At 39.5% G+C, this 27,962-nt stretch overlaps 1 protein-coding gene and 1 long non-coding RNA gene across 2 annotated transcripts in view; one reads left to right on the top strand and one right to left on the bottom strand.

The window, feature by feature from the left end:
• itga8 (integrin, alpha 8) overlaps positions 1-27,962 on the bottom strand; it is a 129,855-nt gene that overhangs the window by 41,414 nt on the left and 60,479 nt on the right. Inside the window, exons 13-15 of the mRNA XM_088327236.1 lie at positions 23,637-23,834; positions 11,321-11,366; positions 11,101-11,208 (exon numbers count right to left, since the gene is read on the bottom strand). Coding sequence (XP_088183362.1) covers positions 11,101-11,208; positions 11,321-11,366; positions 23,637-23,834 — 352 coding nt within the window. The remainder of the gene's footprint in view (positions 1-11,100; positions 11,209-11,320; positions 11,367-23,636; positions 23,835-27,962) is intronic.
• LOC148372660 (uncharacterized) lies at positions 25,389-27,311 on the top strand. Its single transcript, XR_015849550.1, has 3 exons — positions 25,389-25,491; positions 25,620-25,708; positions 26,062-27,311. It is a non-coding gene; the product is annotated as an uncharacterized LOC148372660 (long non-coding RNA).

Here is a 27,962-nt window from a genome sequence, read left to right as displayed (position 1 = left end):
ATGCATATAGTCCTCAATATGGTCGAGATAATGGACTTTATCCAGCTAATTTGTTTCAGGGGGCAGTGGATTCTCCAGGGAGCGTTTAGATATAGAGTCATGGGAGCTTGGGCAATTGTTAGGCATTTCCGCGATTTACTGAATGTGTTTATTAATATGGTCATGCATGTGCGTGCTATCACCAATTTCAATCAAGGGAACGGTAAAATTAGGGGGCTGCTAATATTGGAGCTATGGATAAAAACAGTGCCACATGAGGTACAGTAGGTTTGGACCACTTCGACAACTTTGATGACTTTATTGAACATAAGCGCTCAAGTGTTGGCTTCGAAATCAGTCATTACACGTTTCCAGAATGCAGACTCTCCCATACTTACGACCATTCGACTTACGTAAAACAGAAGATGAGATACATTTTTTTGGGATGTCGAAAAAAATCTGGACATAAGTTAGATTTTGTATTGTGTGCACCTTTTCCGAGTACAGGACAGTACTGTAGTGCTTATTTCTGCCACTACCAGCGAGTGGCGCAGTGAAAGGTCACCCAGTATACACTCGGAAGAAAAAAAACCTGCTTACTCTTCTTAGTTTGAGTGAAAACATTCTATACTGTCTATGTCTATACTATCTCCAGCGCGCTAAGAACTTTGACATTTTTATTGTTTAATATCTCGTGCGTCCATTCAATATGGTTGGTGTAAAGTGTAAAGAAGAGGCGAGCCATTTCTTTTGGAATGAAAGTGGGATAAGAAAGCTTGATGCGGTTGAGGAAATGGTGGGAACGCTTTTTTTCGGCCAATTTTTCAACCACGAAGGAGGAGCTCTTCCAAAAGTAAGTTAAACTCATCTTTGTTTATCCTTATAAAGCATATTATTTTATGAAATGTTTATTTTTTAGTACAAAACAAGATTACTTATACAAGCCTTAAACATATTATATAAACCTTCAACATACATTCCATACAAAATATAGCACTGAAGCAACTTAAGAACACATTTAACTCAGAAACAATTTTGTTCGTAAGTCGGGCAGCATCCGTATAAAGAAATTACATGATGCACGATGCTTTAATGTTGGTAGTAAAACACAAACTTAAAAAAACTACCACCCCCTACAGTCTTTTGATTTCTCTAGGTTGTTTTGTGAGGTCTGCATGTGTTTTATACATAAATATGTTATACATAGGGGGATGCAGCAAACAGCCTTAACATTTTCTTAGTCATGACATACAGAGGTTTTGGAAGCGTTCCCAAAAATGCATGTGTGCTTTTACCACCAAACACACTGTTTTTATTAGACATGCTTACTGTAAGCCCCCCGAGAGACAGCTAATGAGTGAGAACATTTAAGACATACACTAAAGTTTCATCCCTAATCCATCATTTATGGCTTACCGTCTCCTGTAAATAATTATTTCTCATTGTTAACACAAGGGACGATATTCATAGTCTGGCCTCAATCTGTTTTGCCTTTAGAAGAACAGTGAGTAACAGTCAAGACACTCAAGATAAACTGCAGGTTGCAGCTTGGGAGCTTTAAAAAGACCCAAAAAAATAAATAACTTAAGTTGAGTGGATCAGTTTTTGCAAAATTCGCAAATAACTCAAGTGGAATGCATCGTTTGCTTCAAAGAAAAAGAGAAAGGGGGATCGAATTCTGCATTTTTGGTGTTCAGACCACAAACTACTAAAACAGGCATTGTAGTAGCTCATTACTTGGCGGGTTTTGCAAAAAAAAAAAATAATATTTTATGCATCAGCGATTCCAACCTTCTTTATTTTTATGAACTAAGCTCAGTTCCCGTAATAATGTGTAATGCAAAACAAAATTATGACATGTTTTGTACGGAGAGTAATAACATAATTCAATTGAAAAGGCAGGCCTAAGAAGGTTATCTGCCTTTTAGAGCCTTTTAATTGGTTAATTGCAGTGATGAGCGGGGAGAGTCATGTATGGTGAAGCACAGTAAGATTCACAAATACCGTATTTGTATAAGGCGCACCTAAAGCCTTTATTTTTTTCAAAAGCTGACCATGCGCCTTATAATACAGTGCGCCTTATTTATGGATCAATATTAAGTTAAGTCGCAAAGTCTTCCAACTAACTTGCAGCCGCCGACTAGATTTTCCCCCGAACGCCAAGTAGTCCGCGGTGTATGCTGGGATTTATTTACCGGCGTTTCATTGGCTAACCAATGTGTCAATCATCATTTGAATCGATCACTATTGGCTAAAGTTATTCGGAGGTCAGGGGGCGGATCCTTTTTATCATTTACAGGCTGGTTTAGGCTTAAACGGCAAAACAAAGCCTGCAATTGGCCAAAAAAGATGAATGTGTATAGCACGTGGTTGATGGCATACAGAAAGCATTTTTTTACTATTCTGTATTTGTAAATATTTTATTCTCCTGGATTTACCACATTTACGGATATAAGAGGCTGCACATTATTATGAACACAACGACTTCGGTGAGCTACTCCGGCTATATATTATCCCTGTATCTTGTTTCAGACTGAACTCGATGTTTCTGTGATAAGCGGTGCAGATAATGGATGGAATGGAGTGTCTATTTTTAAATTAAACTCAATTCCAAGTGTTTATTGTCATATGCACAGTAAAGTTGCGAGCGAAAAAGAAAATAGAAACTAAGGAATGGTTGGCATTTCTTGAATCCCAAGACTTTAACCGTCCGAATGATGGAACGATGCATTTGAGTGACATCGTACGGACACCGCATCCGCACGTCTTCTCGACACGTATTTGCGTCTTTGCAAGCTTTCGGAATGTTAAGGGGGTAAGAAGTTTGACTGAACTATCTGACTGTTTTGTCGACGTTCCCATTGTAGCGCCTTATAATCCGGTGCGTCTTATGTATGTCAAAAATAGGACCAAAAACTATTTTTTCGGGGTGCGCCCTATAACCCGGTGTGCCTTATAGTGCGGAAAATACGGTACATAAACTAACATTCTATTCAACAATTGACCCGCAGAGCAAGAAAGCAATATAAGAACGGTAGCATAAAAAAAACATTTTATTGTCTTAATTACAAATGAAGTCTCTGCGCTGGTTCTTTTGAATGAACACACCAAAACATAGGTCATCCTCAATTATAAAATAAAAACCATGCAATGAGAAAAAAAGTACTATATGGCTATATTCGCTGTTAGCTTGCTAATACTATCACTAATTCTATTGTTTGAGGCTGAGGTGCATGCCAAATTAGAATCCTTGGCCTCCCTATCGCCCCCTGCCAAGTCAAGTCAAGTCAAGTCACATTTATTTATATAGCCCTTAATCAAAAAAATGTCTCAAAGGACTGCAAAGTATTACAATGACACAATTCCCTGATCTTAAACCAACATGCGTGCAAGGAACAACTCAAAACCTGCCATGAGGCAAGATGATCAGCACAGTAATATGTAACATACTAATGTAATTACATTAATAATATTCATGATAACATTTCAAAATTCAGGGATTTTTTTAAACGAATGAAATCAAAACATTGTCAGGTTAAATGAAAAAGAACTTTAATACTGAATAAACACAGTACAGACACTCCCCTACTTACGACCATTCGACTTACGTATAACGGTAGATACGAAAATTATTTTTCGGGATGTCAAATAATATCCAGACATTGCTGTAAGTTAAGATTTGTATTGTGCACCTTTGTTCGAGTACAGGACAGGACTATAGTGCTTCTTTTCGCCGCCATTGGCTTGTGGTGGCGCTGTGGGAGGTCACCCAGCATCCACCCCGAAGAAATTCGGCCAATACTTCCTAGTTTGTGTGTAAACGTACTATACTCTATCTCCAAAGCTTTTTTTTGGCCACTTTTTACCACGGAGGAGGACTTCTTGAAGCGCATCTTCTAAAAGTAGGTTAAACTCAACTTGATTTATCTTTATAGAGCATATTATTTTATGAAATGGTTATTTCTTAGTACAAAACAATACAGGTTACTTACACAAGCCTTAAACTTACTTATATAAACATTAATCATACAAAATATAGCACTGAAACAAATTACGAACAAATTCAACTTATGATCGTCCGGAATCTCGTTCGTATGTTGCCTCACCTGCCTTTCCTGACAATACACCACTGGTTGATTGTATTCATTCCTTGCCAACATGAATGGAATCATCTGTATTTTCAGGCATTGTGTACTTAAAGTAGCTAACATCAGCCACTTATACTTCAAGGAAAAACAAATTATATTGTGTAAATCCTTCTGCTAGTAATGGTTGAGAACTTTATCATGTTAGCATGTCATCATCGATGTCACGAACTTACATATTTGTTCACAATCAAAAGATTCAAGTCATTTAAGCCAGGCTTGCTGTAAAATCAAAACTATTTCAGTATTGATTTTTCCCTAAAATGTTGGCTTCAAGGAGTTGTATGGTATTTGGAACCTTTTTTCCCGCTGCTGCCATCTCCTGGCTCGAGTCATCATTGCAGCCTCTGTCAGCTCATTGATAATGCGCATGCAAGTGCATACATTTCTTAGATGCGCTTAATAAACTGCTCTTTTTTCATCTCTTTTGGGGTTTGGGTTGGTGTTTGTACTGTACTGGAAAAAAAACCTCTAATTACTTTCACCATTTGCACAGGGTTGAGTAGGGTTACTTTAACTGGATTACATTCAATTACTTTTGGATTACTCCAATACCAAATTGCTAATAAAAGACTAAAGAAACTAAATATGAATAAAATGATGACTCACAACACGCGGTAAGCTTTCTCTCCTGGCTTTGATCTCTTTGATCTCCGGCAAAACTAACATAAAATGCGACAGAAACAAAATGAAAATAAATCCAAACAGCTTGCCAACATCATTTTTGCCGTTCCATGTATTCCGTTACTCCCCAAGCCTGTACAAAATTGAGTCATTTTATTCATATTTAGTTTTTTTTGTCTTTTAGTAGCATATTTGGTATTGGAGTAATCCAAAAGTAATTGAAAGTAATCCAGTTAAAGTAATCCTACCCAACCCTGCATTTGCACAGTATATATATATATATATATATATATATATATATACTGATAAATAGAAACAACAAAAAAAACGTGGGGATGTGCATGAAGTCATTCTCCGGCACCCTCATTTCTCCTACATCATGTGTACCGTCCCGAACAGCTTTGCAACAAGTAAGATAAAAGCACGGTGAAAAATAAGGCATAAGGGTTGGCAGTGTTCTCGTTTGCCCGCGTCCCTGCGTCCTAGACGCATAATTTTTGCTGGGGACGCATAGCCTCAAATCAACGTGCGTCCCCGGGACGCAACTTTTTTGACACAAAATTGTCATTATTACCTGATTCCATTTTTTTTTTTAAACAAAGATTTACCGCACTTTTCGTCAGGCAGATCCGGCAGATGTTGTTTTGGTCTCGCGGTTCGAGTTTTCGTCTACACGCCAATCTCGAGTTGTGTAGTGAAAAGTCCGTCTCTTTTTAGAGAACCGGCTTTTTCGGCTCAACTCATTCAAAAGAGCCGGCTCTCAAACGGCTCACTTGCTTTGATGCCTTATATTACGAATGATGATGTTGTATAAAGAAGTTAAGAAAAAAAGGAAGTATAAAAGGACAAAATAAAAAAAAGACAGGTTTGTGGTTATCCCTTTAATCAGTACATTACCATTAATAATTTAATGCAGAAAATGAATTCATAATTTGATGATTAAAACTGAATGAATATATAGATTTTATTATATTATTTGTCACCGATTTACAATTTCAACCTCAATAACACTAAATTTTGGGGACCCATAGATCTCTGTTGGGACCTATAGATTTTTGAGCATGCGAGTCCCCGGGACCCATCACTTTTCACATGCATGATTCTTAGTTTTTTACAGAATTTCTTATGCAATCACTCCAAATGTTGAACCCTTTTACCCACAGGAATCTTCCTTTTCAATGTGCTGCAGTTTGATTATCTCTGTGTGTGGGGTGTCATATCTGGTTCCGTACCTCCGAAGCAACTTTGCACCTGTTTATTTGAATTAGCAGCGAATTATTATGACACAGCTCCACAGTTTAGTGCTTTTTTGTCAATCAGGCTCAAATCTCTGTTCTCGTCTCGGTCTCAGCCAAAACTCACATGCCGCCGCACCGAGATGGCAGCGAGCCCAGCACACTTCTCTTGTCTAAACAGCCCCACTTCCATTCTTAATATATTCAGATCACAGCTAAACGAAGGCAAAGCAGCGGGGAATTTTCGGACCAAATATATGTTGAAAATACAGTGAGATTATACGGTGTCATATTAATGGAAACACGAAAGGTCATACTGGGCGATGGCAGATGTGTAAAAACAGAGGCAGAGTCTTTGCCAGTGTGTTACCCAATTTGGTAGCTTGCTACAAGGATCGTGGATTTTAGCCACAGATAAGGGATTGATTACAGCAGCAGCAGATCTCATTAGCCCTTATTTGGTCAAGACATTGATCCTTTGAGTTTTAAATCAACGAACATGTAAAAAAACGCAATACAAATATTTTTACATTTTCCTTCCTCTAAGCCACAGGTGTCAAACAGGCGGCCCGCGGGCCAGATCAGGCCCGCCAAGGGATTGAATCCGTCCCGCAAGACAACACTCAGAGAAGCACAAGAGAAAAACAAGCAGGTTGAAATATATCAACTTGATGTTGCATAAGCCAGGTGCCTCGAACAAAGACACTGTACTTGTATTTTTTTCTCTCTCCCTCTCTCTCTCACTTGCTTTCCTTTCCACCCCTTGTCTCCCACTCTGTCTCTGTCTCTTTCACTCTCTGTGTCTCTCTTTTTTCTTCCTTTGTTGCTCGTTGTCTCTTTTTCTGTGTCTTTTTAACTTCTTTTGCTCTAACTTCATTTTTTCCTTTTCTCTTTCTCTCTTCATACCCTTCGCGCTCTCTTTTCTCTCCATCTGTCTTTGTATTTCTCTTTGTATTTCTTTCTTCCTCTCCCTTTCTTTTCCCCCTCTCTCACAACTTTTTATCTCTTTTGTTTCTCACGCTCTCTCCCTCTTTCTTTGTCCCGCCCTCTCTCCTTTTCCCTCCTTCTTTCTCTTAATTCTTTATCTCTCTTTTTCTTTCTCTTTAATCTACTAGTCCGGCCCCCGACAGAATGTCTGTTCTATCGTGTGGCCCCAGAGTTAAAATGAGTTTGACACCCTTGCTCTAAGCCATGAGAATGAGTGAAGACAGATTAAGCAGGGATCTCAAACTCTCGGCCCGCGGGCCTGCAACTGATAACAGTTTGAGACCCGCGCCTTGATTTAAATGTTTAATGTTATTGTAAAACCTGAATTATGGATTCATTTATTACTAATTGATTGATCATTTAAATCAATACTTTTTGATTTGGTGTGAAGGATTAGAAAAATGTAAATCTGAGAACAATGGAATGGTTTTATCAGAGCTTTTCTTTTAGAAAACCGATTCTGGCCCAAACTCACCCAGACCCAAGCTCCAGTGGCGCTGGTATATTAAATCCAGGACCCTTGGATTAAAGGGATGTGACAACATTGGGCACAGATCCAGGCTAGTTTCAAAGTCTTTGAATAATAAAAAAATTCCTTTTCTACGATTTTCTCACATTTTGTTCATACAGCTATTCTAAAGAGGGCTCTACAGTGTCTCTAATATATGTTATATATTTGTTCAGAAAGTGAAGTAATAGGACAATAAAAACTAACATGCAAATGATGGTGAAGTGTGACGTATACAATTACCGTAAATTCTGGACTATAGAGCACACCTGATTATAAGCCGCACCCACCATTTTATAGGTGATCTGCTACTTTTGTTCTTACACAAGCCGCACCCATGTATAAGCCGCGTGCGCCCGCATTTAAATTGTGTCATAATCACAAGGCATTTAAATTGTGTCATAATCACAAGTCATTTAAATTGTGTCATAATCACAAGTTTAGCCCAGACGAGGCTGTAAGCTCCACGATTGTAACTGCATAGACAGTGCACAATCCTAGAATCACATTCGGCATCTCATCTCTTCTCATCTCATTAGCCGTACCGCTTATCCTCATTAGGGTCGCGGGGGGGCTGGAGCCCATCCCAGCCATCTTCGGGCAGTGGGCAGGGGACACCCTGAACTGGTTGCCAGCCAATCGCAGGGCACACGGGGACAGACAACTCATTTGCTCATTCACACCTAGGGACAATTAGGACCGGCCAATTCACCTGAAATGCATGTTTTTTGGAATGTGGGAGGAAACCGGAGTGCCCGGAGGAAACCCACGCAAGCACGGGGAGAACATACAAACTCCGCACAGAAAGTCTGGAGCTGGATTTGAACCCACGACAGGTTCCCATGACATGAACTGTGCCGCACAAGCGCTAACCACTGCGCCGCCGTGCTGCCCACATTCGGCATCATGAATGTAAAATGATACCCGTAATTAACGTATGATGTAGACTTGTAAAGTCCGGGTCCCTTTGAAAGTAATCCAAGGAAACAAAATGTATATTTCCAAAGTTAAGGGTGGGAAAAATATATATCCACTATTGTCCGCTGCGACAACAGACAGATCTACCGGTAACTCAGCTTTACCCCAATTCCCATTGGCCCGCGTGCTCCCGCCCCTTTTTGATTCGTCCGTAAAACACATAACAGAATAAATCTCTAAAATAAATATATTACAAAAATATACAGTTGCAAATACATATTATACATGGTTACACATATTTACGAAGAAAGACGGTACACCGAGAGAGTTTTCAAAGCTTTAACAATAATAATATAACTTTCATCCCAAACTGTGCCTTTGAAAGGTACCAACACGCTAGTAGGATCACGCTCGCAATGTATCAAACGTGCCTGTTAAAAAAAAAGCATCTCGTAATTGTGAAATTCACGGAAGATCGTCCTCAACTTCCTCCTCATAACTATCGCCATCAAGGGCGTCTTTCTCATTATCGGAACATACCTTAACTTTTCAGACAATGTATGCTTAAACTCAGAGGTTGCATTCTTTCTTTGCGCCCATATTCTACTGGTCTTAATCTTACCTTTTATACTCGAGCGCCGCTGGTGGCCGTTATAAAAATTCAATAAATTGGCCGCTTCACTGAATAAGCCGCAAGGCTGAACATTTGGGAAAAAAGTAGCGGCTTATAGTCCGGAATTTACGGTAAAAAGTATATGCTCCAAACTGTAAAGGAGCCAATGATTTAATGCCTTTATATACAGTACATACTGTAGATGTTAAAATGTTAAATATATACAAATATATTCAATCATATTGTCATCAATTTGAGTGTAATTCACAGTAAGGTGGGAATTATTCCATGTGGATTTCACAATGTCCAATTTCAAAGTGATCCAGTTGAAAGAAATCAAAAAAACTTGCCTGACATTCACAAGGAGGTAATACTTTTGAAATAATAATGTATCTCAGAAGTCTTGACAACATCATAAAGCTTTTGTTTCAGCAGCTTTGCTCAATTAAAACACATATTGTGGAGTAACTTAAAGGAGACCTAATGAGCAGAACTTTTAGGAGCTTTTCCCCATTTTAAAAAACAAATTCCTCACTAAAAACACAGTCAACGTGGTGTTATAGCTATAAACATCTGTTTATGAAACTTCCAACACATTCTCACTGTTCAGTCTCCCCTTCTATGTTGTGAAACAGCTACAACTGTGTACAACTGGATACAATGTTGAGACCTTACGCTCTAAATTTGTTTTCTCAACCATCCTCATGATCAATGTTCCCTCTAATTTTCCACGGGTCTGAGCGTTCACACAAAGTCGGTAAGCAGCGCTTGAAACAACAGTGAGCAACCATAATCCCAAGTGTGGCAAGATAATTAATTATCAAACATGTCCAAAACTTGACATCAAGTTACAGTTTCCAGCAATGCCAAATTATTTTTCTCTTTTGAATGAATTGACTCATGTACTATTGCAAAGGTTGTACGGCCTACAAACGTCGTTTGTTCTTACAATTCTTTCACAAGATATCCATTCCTTTTTATTTCCTGATATATTTTGTCGCATAATATCAACATTTTTGGGGGCTTATTGAGTCGGTTGTAAGATACAGAACTGTACTTAATCACATTTTTAGTGGAAGTACAATGTTGGCAACAAGATTCACTTGATATAATTGGAAATTACTTGAATGCAACACAAACTTTTTCTTCTTTTTTCCGTGTTTTTTTCTACTTTTTTAAAAATTCCTTTAAAAAAATCTCATTGTGTTTATTTTTTCCCAGCTGTTGCTTTTTTATTTTTGTTCTCTATTTACTTTTTTCCTACATTTAATTCTTTTCTTTTTTTCTAATTTTTTCCTTCTTTTTTTCCTCTTCCTTTTGTTTCTTTTTTTCTCAGCTTTTCACTACGTTTTCATTTTGGTATTTTTTTCTTTTTTGTTCTATTCCCCCCATTCCTTTAAGTCATTTTGTGCACAATTTTACATAATATTTGGTCATGTTGGGATTAAAGAAGCAAAAACAACCTGAAGAGCCGTTTAGGACCCGAAGGAGCCGGTTCCTTTTAGTGAGCCGAGCCGAAGAAGCCGGTTCTCGACAAACTGTACTAACTTTACTCAAATTTACTCGACTTCAAAATACCGCATTTAGGACACAACGTCAGGGGAACCCGTGTATTTTTACCGTCGTGCACTGTAACTTTGACTTAATTCGCTTCTTAATCAGTCATTAGTCAATGAGCCCTGATTTTTGTGCGCTGGCTAGATTTTCTTGTGCGCTGAGAGTCTGCGAGCAGTGCGCAATTGTGCACGCGCGCAGCTTAGAGGGAACACTGCTCATGATAATAATAAAATTAGTGCTTATCAAGTGAAGCTCATTTGAAAAATATTTTAAATATAAATCTGAAATATAACCCGAAAAACAAAACTCAATGTCGTCAGAGCTTTTTCTTAGAATATTTGAAAGACCCGACTAAGAGTCTGGTCTTTGAACACATCGAGGAACGTGACTGAGAGAGGTGTGGTTTTATCAACAGCGCGTCTTACTTCTTAGGGAAGTAGATTTTAATAGGACATGTTTACTGATGTGACATTGCTACTATTGTGTGAGGCGCCCATCCCTCGCAAAGTATGTGAACGTGCACGGAGATCTCACCAGGTCACCATGGCATCGTAGAGTGGCAGACGGCACTGCCTGTCTTCTGGATTCAGGATCCTGGGCGTAAGGATCATGACTGCATCTACAGACACAACCGCTTGAGCTCTGTACACAACAAAAAAAACACATTCGCATGCCAGCAGACAATTAAACCGAGGCCATTTTTGGAGAGGTGAGCATTGAATTTGAAAGAATGGAGGTCAAGGTTTTGCCTTACCTGTACACAGACACCTCTCCGGCACCAAATGACCCCACAATCAAGTCTGCAAGGGGGGAAAGAGAGAAGGGGGTAAGACGGTTTTCCATATAAAATTGATTTGAAGATTTCCAACAATCTTTATCAACACACGTCTTGTCTTTATTACACCAGTGTCCGAAATAGCGTCTGCCCGGACGCCCGGGGCATGCATCTTTTACGTCTGGCGTACAACTTACAAAACGTCTCCGCCCGGGTTGCTTACTCGGCAGCCAATCAGAAGCCTGCATTGAATAACTTTGTGCTTCCGAACTCTCCCAAGCGTCGTACATTTGCATATCGTTTTCCAAAGTTGACGCACAGAGAACACAAGAAAAATGGAGAAGTGGTTTGGAATAAAGCCAAAACCTCAGCCCCAGAATTAAGATTCAAAAGAAGCGAACAAAATTTATGACGCCACAAAACGTAAACGTACGTTAAAAGCATTGTGGAAAGAGGAGTTCACGTGGCTTGTCGCAGACGACGCAACGCAAACATTGCATGAATGAAGATGAGTCAATACAGGTACATAGTGATGGAAGATGGAAAACAGCGATGTCATATACAGTGGTTTTCGAACGCCTCTCAGTTCGAACAAATCGGATTCTGACCAAAAATTTCGAGAAATTCTTGCTTCGCTGTTCGGTCAAAAAATCGGAGTTCGAACGCCGGTAATGCGTGAGTGTGTGCGCTAGGGTGCGATGCTGAGCGGAGTACGGGTGTTTTAGCCCCTAATTTTGCCTCCGAAGAAGGTCGGTGCACGCAGGACAGGTGGAAAAAAAACAAGTTCGTACAACTTTTGCCTTTAAGAAAGACATAATAGCTAAATATGAAGGAGGTGTGCGAGTGTCTGATCTTGCTAGGGAATACAGCATGGCTAAATCTACGATCAGTACGATACTAAAGAATAAGGAGGCTGCGAAATCTAGTGATGTGGCTAAGGGAGTGAGTGCTACAAGCAAGCAACGGCCGTCCACCTGCGCCTTCTGCTGACCACCACAAAAGTAAGAAATCCTATCAATAATTATTTTCTTTATCCTTTTTTTTATTTTTACACGTTCATATTAGCGTAATCTTTCGTACGGAAGATTACGATAACGCGGACGTACAATTAGTCTAGGTTAGCGTTATGTTTGCGTTAAACATTTAAGGTAAACATTCAGGGTGTTGGAACGGATTAAAACGATTTACATTATTTTTAATGGGAAAAATGATTTCGGTGATCGAACAAATCGGTTTTCGAACAGGGTTCTGGAACGGATTATGGTCGAGAACCGAGGTTCCACTGTACATTCAATGAATGTTATAAGTAGATTCATAATAAACTTAATTTTAAAGTGTTGTTCCGTTATATATTCCGATTATCAATCCTTAATACTTTGCAACAATGTTGTTTTTTTTGTGATTAGTCGCCTTATTGAGTTTCAAGTTGGGAAAAATGGGGCAGCCAATTTTATGGTTGGGCAGGCAAGTTTTCAGCTCTGGTGTCCGATAACTTTTTGTCATGAGTTTCAGACACTGATTACACCCGCACAGAGTGCGGCTATCACTCTTAGTTTTGTACCCATGGCCTACCTTAGACTAAATTCAGACACCCTGAAAGATGTTCACGTGTATTTATATTTCGGCTGTCTCGTTCTACATTGTTAAGCAAGAATGCAACACGAGCTCATTGTCAAACGCCATTTGTTGTTTCCGTGAACTCGCAGAAGAAGAATGCCAGAATTCAGCTTGTGGTTATGGGGACACATTGCCGATGAAAAACACAAACACGCATACAGGCACAGACACGCTGATAAAAACAATCTGTCAGTTGTAAAACGAGGCACTTAAGTGATTCAAGCCACCAAAAACAGACAAAGCCAAGTCAACTTCATCCTGGGAAAGAAAAGCCTGTGGTGCACATGGACAGAGGCAACTAATTGGCGCTTTTTTCAACAGTAAGTTAACAATGTTTTTGAATGAAGTATAAAAACCATCTTGGATGCTTTGCTTGTCAAACTATATTGGCACTGGCAATCAAAATTTAGGGTGGCTTTGTGGTTGTATTTTTAACATAAGTCAGGAAATCAGTTTTGTATATCTCACAAAAGGTGGATAGACACAAACATATCAAAGTGAGGCATCTTCAAACGCTGTAACAAACTTAATGAGCTATAAAAAGTTTGTAAAAACAATTTGGAATGACTTTGAACTGCTCTGGGAATAATAGAGACGAGCACATCATACGCGATGTATTTAAAACAAATGAGTAACTGTTTTTTGTTTTAATTAATGTGGAAACAAGTCAGCTTTGTTTGCACCCGCAACTGCAAAAATGCTAATAATTATAACGCTCATATGCAAAAACACTGACTGAGCGTACAATTCGAAAATATCTAATGGCAATGAAACCAAATGTCCAAATATTAAAAATAGACATAGTGCAGTCAGGGGATGCCGGTGAGACTGTATCAATTCGTTATATTTATTCAATGTTAAAGTTCTATGTAATTTAATTTCAATTACGGTGATTTATTTTTCAAAATCAGTGAATTTTCACATTACATAATGAATATCATGAAAACAATTAGTCTGTAATGTATTATGTTGTTGTGGCCCTGTAGATGCAGAGTGAGGCACGCAATTTTCTCTCCTCAGGCCAAAACAATAAAATTTAATTTCAATTACGGTGATTTCTTTTTCAAAATCAGAGAATTTTCACATCACATAATGAATTTTATGAATACAATTAGTATGTAATGTATTATGGTGTTGTGCACCTGTAGATGCAGAGTGAGGCACGCAATTTTCTCTCCTCAGCCCCAAACAATAAAACTAGTGATAGAATTAGCAAGCTGACGGTAAGTCAAGACTTAAGTAATTGTTTTCTCATTTCATGGATTTTTTTCATTATAGGAGATTATCTGTCTATTGATGCTTTTATTCAAAACGAGCAGCAGATATTCTTGATTTATAAGTTAAGGTAATACAATAAAACCTTTTTTCCATGTTACAACTTATATAATGTTTTCCCCTACCAGTTAAATTATGAACAAGATGCAGGTTCATTTAATAGTAAAGCTCGCCGTGCCTCACCAGACACGGACCTCACCGCATGACATTGGATATGGACATAAATGATATGTATTTATAATAATCAAAATTGTATTTTTTACCAAAACAATGCAGACGCTCCCGGATTTACGACCATTGGACTTAGGAAAAACGGTAGATACGATCATTTTTTTTGGGATGTCGAAAGATAGCCGGACATTGCTGTAAGTTAGATTTCGTATTGTGTGCACCTTTTTCCAAGAACAGGACAATACTGTAGTGCTTCTTTCTGCCGCTACTGGCGTGTGGCGCTGTGAGATGTCACCCAGCATCCACCTGAAGAAGAAATCTACTTCCTCTCTCTTGTTCGTGTGTAAATATTTTATACTGTATGTTAAGAACTTTGAGAGTTTTATTGTTTAATATCTTGTGCATAAATTCAATATGGTTGGTGTAAAGTATAAAGAAGAGGTGAGCCAAGCCGTTTTGTTTGAAATTAAAGTGGAATAAGAAAGCTTGATGCGGTTGAGAAAATGGTCGGTGTGCTCTTTTTTCGCCATTTTTTTACCACACAGGAGGAACACTTGAAGTTCATCTCCCAAAAGTAAGTTAAACTTAACTTTGTTTATCTACATAGAGCATATTATTTTATGAAATGTTTATTTTTAGTACAAACCCATACAGGTTACTTATAGAAGTTTTAAACATATTTATACATACCTTAAACATACAAAATATAGCACTTAATCAACTCACGAACAAATTCAAATTCAACTTCTTGGGGCGGCAGTAGCTCAGGAGGTAGAGTGTTCGTCTTGGGATCAAGGGATCCCAGTTCGAATCCCGGCTCGTCCGTGTTACATGTCGAAGTGTCGAAGACACTGAACCCCTGATACCCTCAATAAGCAGGTTAGCGCCTTACATGGCTTCACGGCCGCTATTGGGAAATGTGGAGCACATTGTAAAGCGCTTTGGGAAGTCATTGACTTGAAAAGTGCTATATAAATGCAGATCATTTCATTTCAAAAGATCGTCCGGAATGTATCTCGTTCGTAAGTAGGGTAGCATCTGTACTCAAATCCCAACCAAAGAGAATCAACATGTCATTATACTATTGAGATTTAACTAAACCTATAGAACATTGAAAAACCTTCTCATACAGTTCAATAAAAGCCATGTCAGCCTTTGTTACACTCACCCTGTCCTGCAAATTCAAGGAATTGAAGAATTGGAAAGTCACATCTGGTTTTCCCTTTGCCTGAAACAACCACATGAAACATTCAGGACCAAACGCCGTCCCCCAGGGGTCTGGGTGCCGCTTTGTGTGGTTGTGACAAGAAAGGACCTCAAGATGTGACTTTGTGGAGGTGAACACGTGAACACATGAAGGAGAATTGGGGGCGAGTGGACGGAGAACAAGGAAAGCTGGGGGAGGGGGTTGAGTCTCGTTTACTAGGCCTTTAATAGGCTGCAATCTGTGAAAGTCATCAGACGGAAGGTGTGCTTTCACCAGATGGTGAAAGATAGAAGAAAACACCTTGCTCTGAGGTATCTGGATACCTCTAGCTATGTTTGGCTTCTCGAAGCAGGAAACTCCATCCTTGCATTTGGCAAGGAACGTTCTTTAAAATGATTTGAGTGTTAAGTGGAAGCCTAATAGTAAAATAATGGTTAATGTTCCCATTCATGTCAATCTTTTTTTGGGGGTCGGACAGATTTCACTACTTTTGTGATCCAGACACTTGAGGTGAAGGTGTCCACCTACAGTGCTGAGAAAACACCCCCTTCGTGCAGAGTTTAGATTGTCTGTCAAGCTGTCACGGGACGAGTCGACTGGCGGCAAGACTGCGGGGGACCAGCAGCGATGCGGCGAGGTCAAAAGTCAATGGTACTCAGTGGAAAAGAAGTTGGTTTCTGAGGAGATGCTCTGGATTTCTTCTGTCTGTGTGGGGTTTTCGGCTATTCTGAGACTTATTTGCTCAAGTGCATTGGGAGATGGGTTTGCCATATGATTTGCAACATTATACCGCAATGAATAGCTGACAAATATTATTTCTGGAACGTTTCCCCGATCGGCGCTATTTTTGCAAGTCGTGAGTTGTTTGTAATAAATTGGGACTTGACGACAAATGTAGCGCCACACCACACACGTTGATGAACAAAGACACCAGGCTCGGTAAATCAGCATGGATGCGTGACTGGCAGGTAGATTTTACCCTTTTTTCACGTTTCACCCGTGAGATGCAGAAAAAGCGCATGTGATTCATGGCTGATCGCACGCTGAGTTCCTGTAAGACCTTCATCACATTCAATGAAATATCATCTGTGTGCTTTTAGTTTCAGACTATAACACACTGGGGATGCTCCTTTGCATCAAAATCATGTTTTTAGTGCCACAAAAAATAAAAAAAAACAGACGAATTTATAAATTATAAAAGGGCAGCATGGCGGCGCAGTGGTTAGCGCGTGTGCGGCACAGTTCTGAGGTCGAGAGATCAAACCTCCTGTGTAGAGTTTGCATGTTCTCCCCTTTGCTTGCGTGGGTTTTCCTTCGGGCACTCCGGTTTCCTCCCACATTCCAAAAACATGCATATCAGGTTCATTGGCCGGTCCAAATTGTCCCTAGATGTGAATGAGCGAGCGAGTTGTCTGTCCCTGTGTGCCCTGCGACTGGCTGGCAACCAGTTCAGGGTGTCCCCTGCCCATTGCCCAAAGACAGCTGAGATGGGCTGAGCACCCCCGCGACCCTACTGAGGATAAGCAGTGCAGATAATGGATGGATGGATGTATTTTATTACCAGAATAAAAGCTGCAAAAGGCCACAAAATTGGTTGAAAATAAAAAACAAATACATACAGTACACGTTAGAGGAAACACTTTTGTGATTTATGTAAAGGGAGGTTAATTTTTTGAATACATATACACTATTTGTTCAGTGTCTAAAGAAAGTACATGTCAGAACCAGAATAGGAGGAAGACTCAGATGCGTAACATTTTCACACAAGCTATATTTTACGGGAATGGGGCAGTCATGTGCGTCAACGCAAAAGCCAGTGATTCGGCAATCGCTGGGCGGAAGAAGTACGACAGAAATCCGGCGGGGAAAAACAGGTAGCCAGAGGCTGACAAGATCGATACCAGATACACAAGCAGATACTGGACAGACAGGGTCGATACCGGACAGGACGGGACAGACAGGATCGATACCGGATACACGAGCAGACACTGGATAGACGGGACCGATACCTGACACTGGAGACTGGAGTCAGATATCAAATCCGACGAGATAGACAGGATCGATACCCGATACTGGAGACTGGAGTCAGACAGGACGAGACAAACGGGATCAATACCAGACAGGATACACAAGGAGGATACTGGACAGAGTCAAAATACACGTCTCGCGGGTGCAGTGGTTCGTTGACGGACTGACAAGGGGTGAGAGCACTGAGCTTAAATAGGAGGGAAGCCAATCAGGCAACGAGCCGCAGTTGGCGCCAAATGGGCGGGGCCAATTGAGGGCAATGGGCAACCGTGACAGTACACTAATTAATAGCCCAGAACAAGCTATATTTTCGTGCAGATAGAGATGATGCCAGTTTACAGCTTAGAAGAAGAAGCTGTTTTTTGACGTTGAAGAAGATGATGCTAATATTAGATGATAAATTTAATCTGTTTTTAATATTGCATACCTGCAAAATAGATTTTCTACGATACCAGTTTGTTATTTTGACTATTAATGCGCACTGATTGTTGTTTTGACTCACGATCAGCCAATCATGTTGCTGTTCATTGATTACTACACCATTTATGGCGAATCTATTATTGTAACCAAGGAGATGTAATAAAAAGTAGAGCTTTCATAACAGGTTGAACCTCTGAAGGCTTCTCTCCCTGTCCTCCTTGCAAGTTCAATATCCATTGATGTTTTCTCTCTGTATTTTGTGTGTCTACTAAAATTTCAACTTATTAATAGAAAACAACGTTAGTGTTAGGATCTAGCACTCCCACGTCCTGAAGAGGGTGCCCCCGGATAGATAGGCTAGGAGGTACCCTACTACTGCATCCTACACCCACACCTGACCCTCATTAAGAACCCTGTATATCAGGGGTCGGGAACCTATGGCTCGCGAGCCATATATGGCTCTTTCTATGAGTATCTGTGGCTCAGAGACAAATTTGATTGCATGCAAAAGTTCCCCATATTGTTCAATACTCGAGTTGTCTATCCTATTCGGGTACACGCAAAGCCTAACCAGAGCTAAATGATAGACAATTACTTCGCAGTATATATAGGGCACGTTTTTCACTACAATTTACAGTCAAGGTGTCACATAAAAAAAGGGGGAAAAAAAACTCATTTTGGCTGTACAACGCTAAAGAATCCTTTATATAAAAGTTCACTATATCATCTGTGTTCAATGTTCAGATACCTTATGATGAATCCACAGAGCTGTAAATACGCCAAAACACCGGAAGAGAACTTAGTCATTTGATCGGGTGAGTGGGAGGGATGGGTGGAGCTATGCAAAAAGTGCAAGCACTCCCTCCCATCTCTCGCCCTACGCCGTCTGCGCCAAATATGAGCTCATCAGGCTCCCTATTTGCAGAATGTTGTGACGTTTTTACACAATAACTGCTTGCATCTTGTTTTGAAACCAATATGTATGAAAAAAGGGTCAAAAGGAGTTTAACCGGTCTTGAGTAATTGCAAGAAAGAGACAAGTTTAAAGTGGTGTGTTTGTTGATTTTGGGACAGGGGCTCTGGCATTATTCTCTTTTCATAATTTTTATCAAATCATCAAAAATAAATGTGCTGAAGACTAAGCTTTTGTCTGGGGCGCGGGTTTAGCAATTTAGTAAATTTGTCTCATAATATATGGTGTGGCTCTTTCCTAAAATAAAATTAATATATTTTGCTTTTATGGCTCTTTGAGTCAAAAAGGTTCCCGACCCCTGCTGTATATAATGACTGTGCCAACAGCAAAAGCTATCAAATTGTCGCTTTCCCTTTTGATGTTCCTGCCTGCACTTGTTTCCTAACTTGATGCCTTTCCTTGACTGATTCAGAACATTCTGTACCTTGCCAGCTGTGAGTTTAGTCTGGATTTATTTTTTTATTTTTTTTTAAATATTGTTTTTTCACCTACTCCCATGTGTGGAGTGCTTTTTTGTTAATTCCATTTGCCCACCAATAAACTGGTCACTCAGCTGTGTGTCTGCACCCTGGGTTCACCTTTGGAAAAGAATTATTAGTTTGCAATGAAAAAGATGCTTAAGTCCTGCATTAAAATAATTTAAGCTTGTTTGTAGCATTAACCAAGACAAAGCTACGATTTACATGTCTCGAAAATTATGCACATAATTCAATGGCCTAGTCTTTCCCGATTATAAGACGCAGGAACAGCATACCCTCGGAAAACAGTGCGACTTAAACTCTGATAAATACAGTATGTGTTTTTTGATAGTCCAATTAATGCCCACATATCTGCTGGTTAATTAACATCGGCAGACTCACAACTTAACTCTCGATAAAGTTGGAAATAATAAAAAAAGCTTGATAATGACAGAAGAGCAGCCAGGGTGTTCAAAGTTGCCAGACTAGCTAAAAGTGCTCATCCGTGCTTGTTTGACATTATTATATTTATTCTGCTTGCATAAATTAAATAATGTAGGTCTTTTTTTACCATTGGAAACCTTCATAAAGTAGATTGCATAGGATTCCAAGGTTGTTTGTTATTATTAACCATTGTGGCTCATTTTTGTTTGTTATTTGAACTACTATGCACTGTATGTCATGTCCTGCACGGTTGTCATGGCGCCCAGCTGGTCCCGCCCCTTGACACCGGCTGACCTGCATTTTCCTGATTACTCCTATGGGTACTTAAACGTGCCTTTTGGAACTGCCCTTTGCCTGATCATTATTACCCTTGTTGAAAACCTGTTCATGCCTGTTTGATACCTGTTTATTCTTGCTGTGCTTGTTGGACTTTGTTGCACTTCGGTGTAACATTCTGAGAGATTCCTGCAAGTTCTGTTTAATCCCGTTAAATGCCTAGTCTGTAGTTTTGCCTGCATTTCAGCCTGCTTTGTTTTGTTTTTGGTCCATTTGTGTGCATCTTTTCTTTCTCAATTAAAGTGACGGATCGTCTACGCAAATGAGTTCCAACTTCCTGCTTCTCGGTCCGTTTCGTGACACTGTATACACCATTGTCACTATTGGTCAATCATGTTCTCTGATTATTACACCCTACGAAGGATATTTAATCAAAGTAAAGGGCTCAGAGGAGGACTTTAAGAAAAGGTTGGAATTTTTGCAACTTGAGGGTTTTTGTACAGTCCTTTCTTGTTCTCCTTTCATTGATGTCTTTTCTTCTTATTTTGTGTGTCTACTAAACTATAAACTTATAAGACATTTTTACAATTCTATTATTTTTGTATTTCCTACCAAGAGCGATCAAATAAAAAAACTTAATATACGTCACTCCCCTCAATTGAATCTAGAAGCAGCTCAAAGTTTAATTATTATCCAGATCTGTGTCTGCAAGTAATAACACTCAGGTTATTGGCGACTCGCAGGCTTTTTAGTTCCTTCGTGAGGCTGATCAAACATCCCTGTGTCCTTTGAACAGTGTGACTTTACTGGCCTGCAAACGACTCGCCATGTGCGTGTGCCTCACTTCCGTCTACCGACGCCTTAATGACAGACAACATGCAGCGTAATACAAGTCGGTGATCTTAAGGGGCACATATCGGCCTGGGACCGCTGTTTCGCCACCCAGCCACCCGACCAAATTTCCTCCTGCTCCAACGTTTCAACCTGTTCCCCCTGTATTTGCATTTACCGCACGCTGTTTCTAAATGAGAGATTTCTAATTAGCAGTTCCACGTCGACCAGGAGTCGGTAAACACTTGCTAGACCACTAATGAAGCAAATCAAAAGCCAGACAGGGGACCATGTGTGCATTTAGGCGTGAACCCCCATCAAAAATAAAAAATAAAAAATCTACAGCACTGTAGCCACATGTGCACAATAACAAGAAAGGATGGTGCAGGTCAAGGAAATAAAAGGTAAAGGCAAATTATGGTGGTAGGAAGAAGAAAAGCATTCAAATTCACAGGAAGGGGCCTAGTGGAGCTCATAAAACAGTGAGTTTACATCCCCAAATGGCTTATTTTCTTTTAAATGTAAACAAATGTGTATACAAACTGCTACACGGAACGATTTTAATTAGATTAAACGGCAGTGGTTTGTTCTCAAAGTAAAAATGGCAATTTAATTAAGTTCTGCTTTGATGACTAAACTTTATTTGGAAAGGCATTTAATGGAGTGGAGAAGAAGTCAGAGAGGGATGGAGGTTGATGTGTGGGGGAGGGTCAGTATAGATAATAGAAAAAAATAGAAGGTAAATAGAAAACTACCAATGAAAATATTGTATTTGGGGTGGAGAGTAGAATGAGTGAGGGATGAATGGTAACGAGGGATGGATGAGAAAGATGGAGTAAGGGCATAGATGATTCAAGGATGGATGATTGCGGACTGTGAAATGTAGAAGGTGGCTTGGAAGAATGGAGTGATGATGAAAAGTGAGAAAAGGAGCAAGGGGAGAATAAATGAAAAAGGCAAGGAAAGAGATAATGATGGACAGAAGAATGCTGTGTGAGGAACACTGGAATGGATGGATGCATGTAATGGATGAAGAGTAGACAAACAAGGAGAGGTCAGCAAAACACATTATAAATAATTGGGCATACCGTGAACCCCTGCAGAGAGTAATCAACACAGCCCAGAATACCACTGGCTGCTCTCTGCCCAGTCTGGAGGCCATTGCCAGTTTGCAATACCACAACAGAGCAAACAACTTTATAAAGGACTCATATCACCCCGGCCACTGCCCTTTTAACTGGTTGCCCACTGATAGGCCTTACAAGACCCTTAAAACAAGGACTAACAAGCTCAGAGACTGTTTCATCCCCATATCTACAGCATGAGTAGTGGTGGTAGTGAAGGGATTGGTAACAAGACATACAGTGTGACAAGATAGATACAGTATGTTCCAAAAGTGAGTGAACCCTTCACATTTCTGCAGAGATTTCCTTATAATGTTTAAAAGAACATCACTAAAGAACCATCACCTTGACACAATAAAGAAGTATGTCAACAAAGGCCATGGCTTACTGGAAAGATATCCTCTGGTCAGATGAGACAAAGATTGATTTGTTTGGCTCACATGGTATGAAACGTGCGGCGACCAGGTGACGTGTACAAACATGTTTGTGTCGTGCCTAATGTCAAGCATGGTGTTGGGAAAGTCATGGTTTGGGGCCGCATGAGTGCAACTAGAATTAAGGAGTTGCGTTTCATTAAGGGAAACACAAACTCAAGGATGTACTGTGAAAAACTGAAGCAGAGAATTATCCCCACCCTCCGGAAACTGGGTTGCAGCCTTACAATGACCCCATATGCACTTCTAAGATTACCAAGGCTTTTGTAAAGGGGCTAAGGGTAAAAGGGATGGATTGGCCAAGCATGTCTTCAGATCTAAACCCAATAGTACATCTTCGGCGCATCCTCAAGCAGAAGGTGGAGTAGCACCAGAACTTGAATATCCCCCAGCTCAGCCATGTTTTTGTGGAGTGGAAAAGCATTCCGGTGGCAATTTGTGAGGCTACGGGAGAAATCTACTGCCAGGAAGATTAAAGCGGTTCTGCAAAATCATGGTGGCCACACAAAATATTGAACTTCAGGAACTTTTACTAAAGGGTGTACTCACTTTTGTTACAAGGGCTTTAGGTATTAATGGCTGTATTTTGAGGGGAAAAATAAATTTACACTACTATATAGGTATTACACAGACTACCTTTTGTTGTGTCAATATTTACTAATATTCTATTTAACATTATGATGAAATCTCTGCAGTAATGTGAGGGGTGTACTCACTTTTCTGACAGTGTGTAAAACACACTGAATGACAACCAGACCAAAAAAATCCAGATAAATTGTTACGTAAACTAAATGAGGAAAATTTAGTTCCTGGACACATGTAAATGATGACTCTAGCAGAGCGAACCAAGGGAGACAAAAGAGGAGAACATGGCAAAAGGAGGACAGATGAAATGCAGAGGTCAGGAGTGAAGAGGAGGGAGGATGTAACAAGAGCAGCTGGAAAACAGAGCGAAAAGTGAAGAGACGTGAAAGAAGAATTTTGATGATAGAAACACAGCACAGAGCATCGAGACAGGATTGTTGTGTCTTTTTTACCAGGGTACTGGTTGTGGTCCAGGTCTTGGCCTCCTCTCAGTGTGAAGCCGTAACCGGGCAGGCTGCCGGTTGGGACAGAGGCCGCTTTCAACTCCTGGCTCAGGGTCAGGCCTTGCACCGAGGCATCTCGATGGCCATTGAAGATCAATACTCGTCCTGAGCTGTCCTCTCCGGCAAAAGGACAACCCACTGCCACGTCTGAGAGATGACATATATACACACATGTTACAAACATCAGGACGGTGCTGCTCCCTGAGAGAGCAAAGCAGGGGAACACATTGGCAGCAACCTGTGTGTACATCCCCCCATGATGATATCAATAAGGTCTTCAGCATCCTTACAAATCATCGCCGTTGGTTTCCATTTAATTTTTTTCATTTTTTTGACATATTTAGGTCATGGCAGGCGTCTCAGGATTGGATGTCTATCTGAAATATTATCCTAGCTGTCTCATAGACTTTAATAGTTATAAAAAAATAACATTTTCACATGACAACTGTGTCACTAAAAATGTTTTTCTTCAACTATTTCAAAGGTACAGTTGCTGATGACGAGAGTTGAGAAAATTATACAGGGTATTTGAAAATAATGTATTCTTAGGATAGTAATAATTAATTATTGTAATAAAAATATGTATTTACCTGGACTAACTCACTCAGAAGATAATTTGTAAATAAAAACAACAAAAAAGTAATTTTCTGCAGACTGTTACCCAAGATATGCTTCAGTGTTTTTGGCAGGAGCCGGATTATCGACTTGATGTTTGCTGTGTCACAGGCATTGCACATATAGAACATTTGTGAAATGGTTCACATAATCCACATTGTTGAATTTCTCATTCAGATTTGGAAGAATACATTTTATAATCTTCAAGATTAATTCTTTTTTCTGCCTTAATCAATTACATTATGTATTTTCAAAACTTAAGAGCTAAGCACCTTCAATAACCCATACTTCCCAACAATACTACTTCACGAGTTGAACTACTGCTTCTAACCCCTTAAAAACAACTACTGATTTTTTTGGGGGGGGACAAAAAACAAATAGGTCCCAACCCCTGCTCCAAACCTCAGCCCAAACAAGGACAAAACTAATCAGAGAAGCAACCAAGAGGTGACAAAATTGGATGACCTGCAGGCATACACAGCTGAGGTGGGAAAATCTGAGCATGAAACAACTATTAGTCGTACTCCGCATGCCCTTGAATGAAAAGTGTCAAGAAGAAAGCCCTTTTTGAAATAATACCATACAAAGGCCCATTTGGCATGTGCAATCAGCCACATGGGAGAACCAAATAATGTGGAACAATGTGCTATAGTCAAATAAGACCAAATTTGAACTTTTTGGGCTGAATGCAAAACTTTACGTTTAGCGTAAGAGTAACACTACAAATCACCGTAAAAACAATATATCTACTGTCAAACATGGTGGTGGCAGCATCATGCTTTGGCGTTGCTTTTTTCAGCAGGCACCCGGAAGATTGTTAGAGTTAATGGAACGATGGACAGAGCCAAACACAGGGTGATTCTGGAAGAAAATCTGCTGAAGTAATAGGTTTAGAATGTGTAATACGTTGTTCGTTAAATTTTCAATAACGTATGGTGGAGTATTTTGGTTCAATGTGTAAACCGCTTGGTTTACACTGCTTCAAAAGAAAATCAAGAAGCAATTATTCTTCAGTTTTATAATATAAAAGCACGCAAAGTGAATAGATAGCTGATGTTGTTCTCATGGCAACAGGGAAACACAAACTGCTTATTTAACTCAGCATGAAGACTGGAATAAGTGATTTTCCTTCCCTGTCCAGGAAGTTATTGTTGTTTCCGCATCAATTCTTGCTTTCTTTTTACCACCGGTAAGCGCTAACGTATTTTACTGCAGTGCTCAACGAAAACAAACTAAGCTCTGAGTGAAATGAGGAAAAAAAAAGATGGTTCCTAGCCTGCAGAAAGTGCATTTAACCATTTCTGCCTTGAATATTAGCCTACTGTCTCCAGGCTTGCTCTTGATATCATCAGGATCAACGTGAAAGCCCTGCTGATCTTCTCATCTAAATCTTGGCGGGACAGCAGGTAAGCGCATTTCCATAAAAGGTCACGACAAACTGTTGCAGACTGATTTTACTATTCTAGTGGAATAGATAGATAGATAGATAGATAGATACTTTGTTCATCCCCGAAGGGAAATTCACATTTCCAGCAGCATCCCTGAGCTGAGAACAATCGAGAACAATCGAAAATAACACGGGAGCTGCTGGAGTGGCTGCCATTCGTGACGGCGCCGGAAGAAAAGATTCAATTTGAATCATTTACAAACAAACAAACAATTGAATCATGTACAAACAAACAAACAAAATATTCATGTTTCAATAAGTGTATGTACACAAGCACCGGACCTTATAGAAATTGATTATCATTATATGCAGTTTGCATGACCCTACAAGAGAATGACTTAATGTTGTCGTGGATAAACACCTCGAGACATCCTGTTTGTCTCTGGACCCCCTCAACATGAATCCGTCTAAACAAATAGTTCCACATGAAGCGGCCTGGCGGAGAGTGAATAATTGCCTCCATGTGTGTACCTTGTATACTACATTTAGTGTTTGTACAGTAGTACTGTACAGGATATGTCTTAAACATGCCGCAAGCCAAAATACTACATTTTATTTACTATTGTGTACATAAAATATGAATTCAACAGTAAAATTAAACAGTTTTAGCCACCTCAGGTGGCGGCCGCTTTTGCTATATGCTATCCATCCATCCATTATGGGCACCGCTTATCCTCAGTAGGGCCGTGGGGGTGCTGGAGCCCATCCCAGCTATCTTCGGACAGTGGGCAAGGGCAGGGCACACAGGGACAGACAATTTGCTCGCTCATTCACACCCAGGGACAATTTGGACCGTCAATTAACCTAACATGCATGTTTTTGGAATGTGGGATAAAAAAGGAGTGCCCGGAGGAAACCCACACAACTATGGGGAGAACATGCAAACTCCACACATGTGCTAACCACTGCGCTGCCCTGTTATATGCTACTTACATGAAAATTCTATCACATTAGGCCATTGATCAGATATTAATAATAGCTCAACTGTTCCATTAACGGTGGGATTCTGATTAGAGAAATTGATTTTAAACTAAAAAGTGCAAACTACGATCCTAATTTGCACTGATTCAAACAGACCGGACATACATACATGAATAAATGCATCAACAAATGGCCTTTATTGTCATTACTCAAGAATAACTAAATTAGAGGGCTTCTCCTTTCAGTGCACGTGAAACAAATTAAAAAGCTAAACATGTACAGAAGGATAATAATATATTACTAATTGTTTAAATAATTATAATTGTTAATCATGAATGAATTATTGAATTAATCAAACTCACTTTTATTTTCTTGTTTTACTGTTTTTTTTTATTTCTGGTGTAATAAAATAAAAGCAAGATTGTTTTTATTCTAAGGACAAAAAGTTTAATAAATGAATTAAAAAAAGTAATAATCAAAATGGGTGTGTCCTTATTTATGTTCTACTCAAAATATGCCGATTCCATATTTTTTTCCTCAGAATGGAGTGATCCATATTTATTTCCCTGCACTTGCACTATGTAACGGGTGTAATAATAACTTTTGTTTTATTGAAATTCCTGCTGAAATATGTTGTATAGTTTTTGTGTAAGTGTTCTGCAATGATGAGTCCAACAGTGCCACCTGCTGGTATGGGGTAAGGTTTGGTTTGGCTTTTGATCTTGTGACCGGAAGGCGGATGCCATTGGCAGTCTACAGCGCGCTGCTAACGGTAAGGCACGATCTTTTGGTGCTCTGCAAAAAGTTAATTTTAAATATTAAAACCACAGCTGACAAATCTCTCAACATGCACAGTAATGTGATTGATGTTGTCAAGCCGTTTGGATTTATTTTCGTTTTGTTCTGTCGCCATTTATGTTAGTTTTGCCAGACGTTGCATGTTGTGCTAAAATGCTAATTCCCCTGATAGTGTTGAAAGCCAGCAGAGGAGCTAACCACATGTTGTGTGTGACTCATTCAATTGCAGGTAAATTGTACCCGTTTTTATACTCGTTATTGTTATTATTTCTATTTTCACATATATATATATATAAAAAGGATGTTTGTTAAAATTCAGTTTAAAGAAAAATATGTTGAATTCATTGTAAACGTTAAAAAAACACAATACGATCTCTTGTTAAAAGTATCTTGTTAAAATTGATGTAAAAATAATTGTCATGGTTGATTTTCTGAACTTGTATTGTATCTCAACTGTAAAGAAAATGTATTGGGCAGTCTACAGCGCGCTGCTA

Source organism: Urocampus carinirostris, chromosome 2, assembly GCF_059441175.1.
Source record: "Urocampus carinirostris isolate Australia breed hairy pipefish chromosome 2, RoL_Ucar_1.0, whole genome shotgun sequence".
In the NCBI taxonomy this organism is placed as follows: Eukaryota; Metazoa; Chordata; class Actinopteri; order Syngnathiformes; family Syngnathidae; genus Urocampus; species Urocampus carinirostris.
The sequence above is the reverse complement of the archived record's forward strand: the minus strand, read 5'-3'. Positions and strand labels throughout refer to the sequence as shown.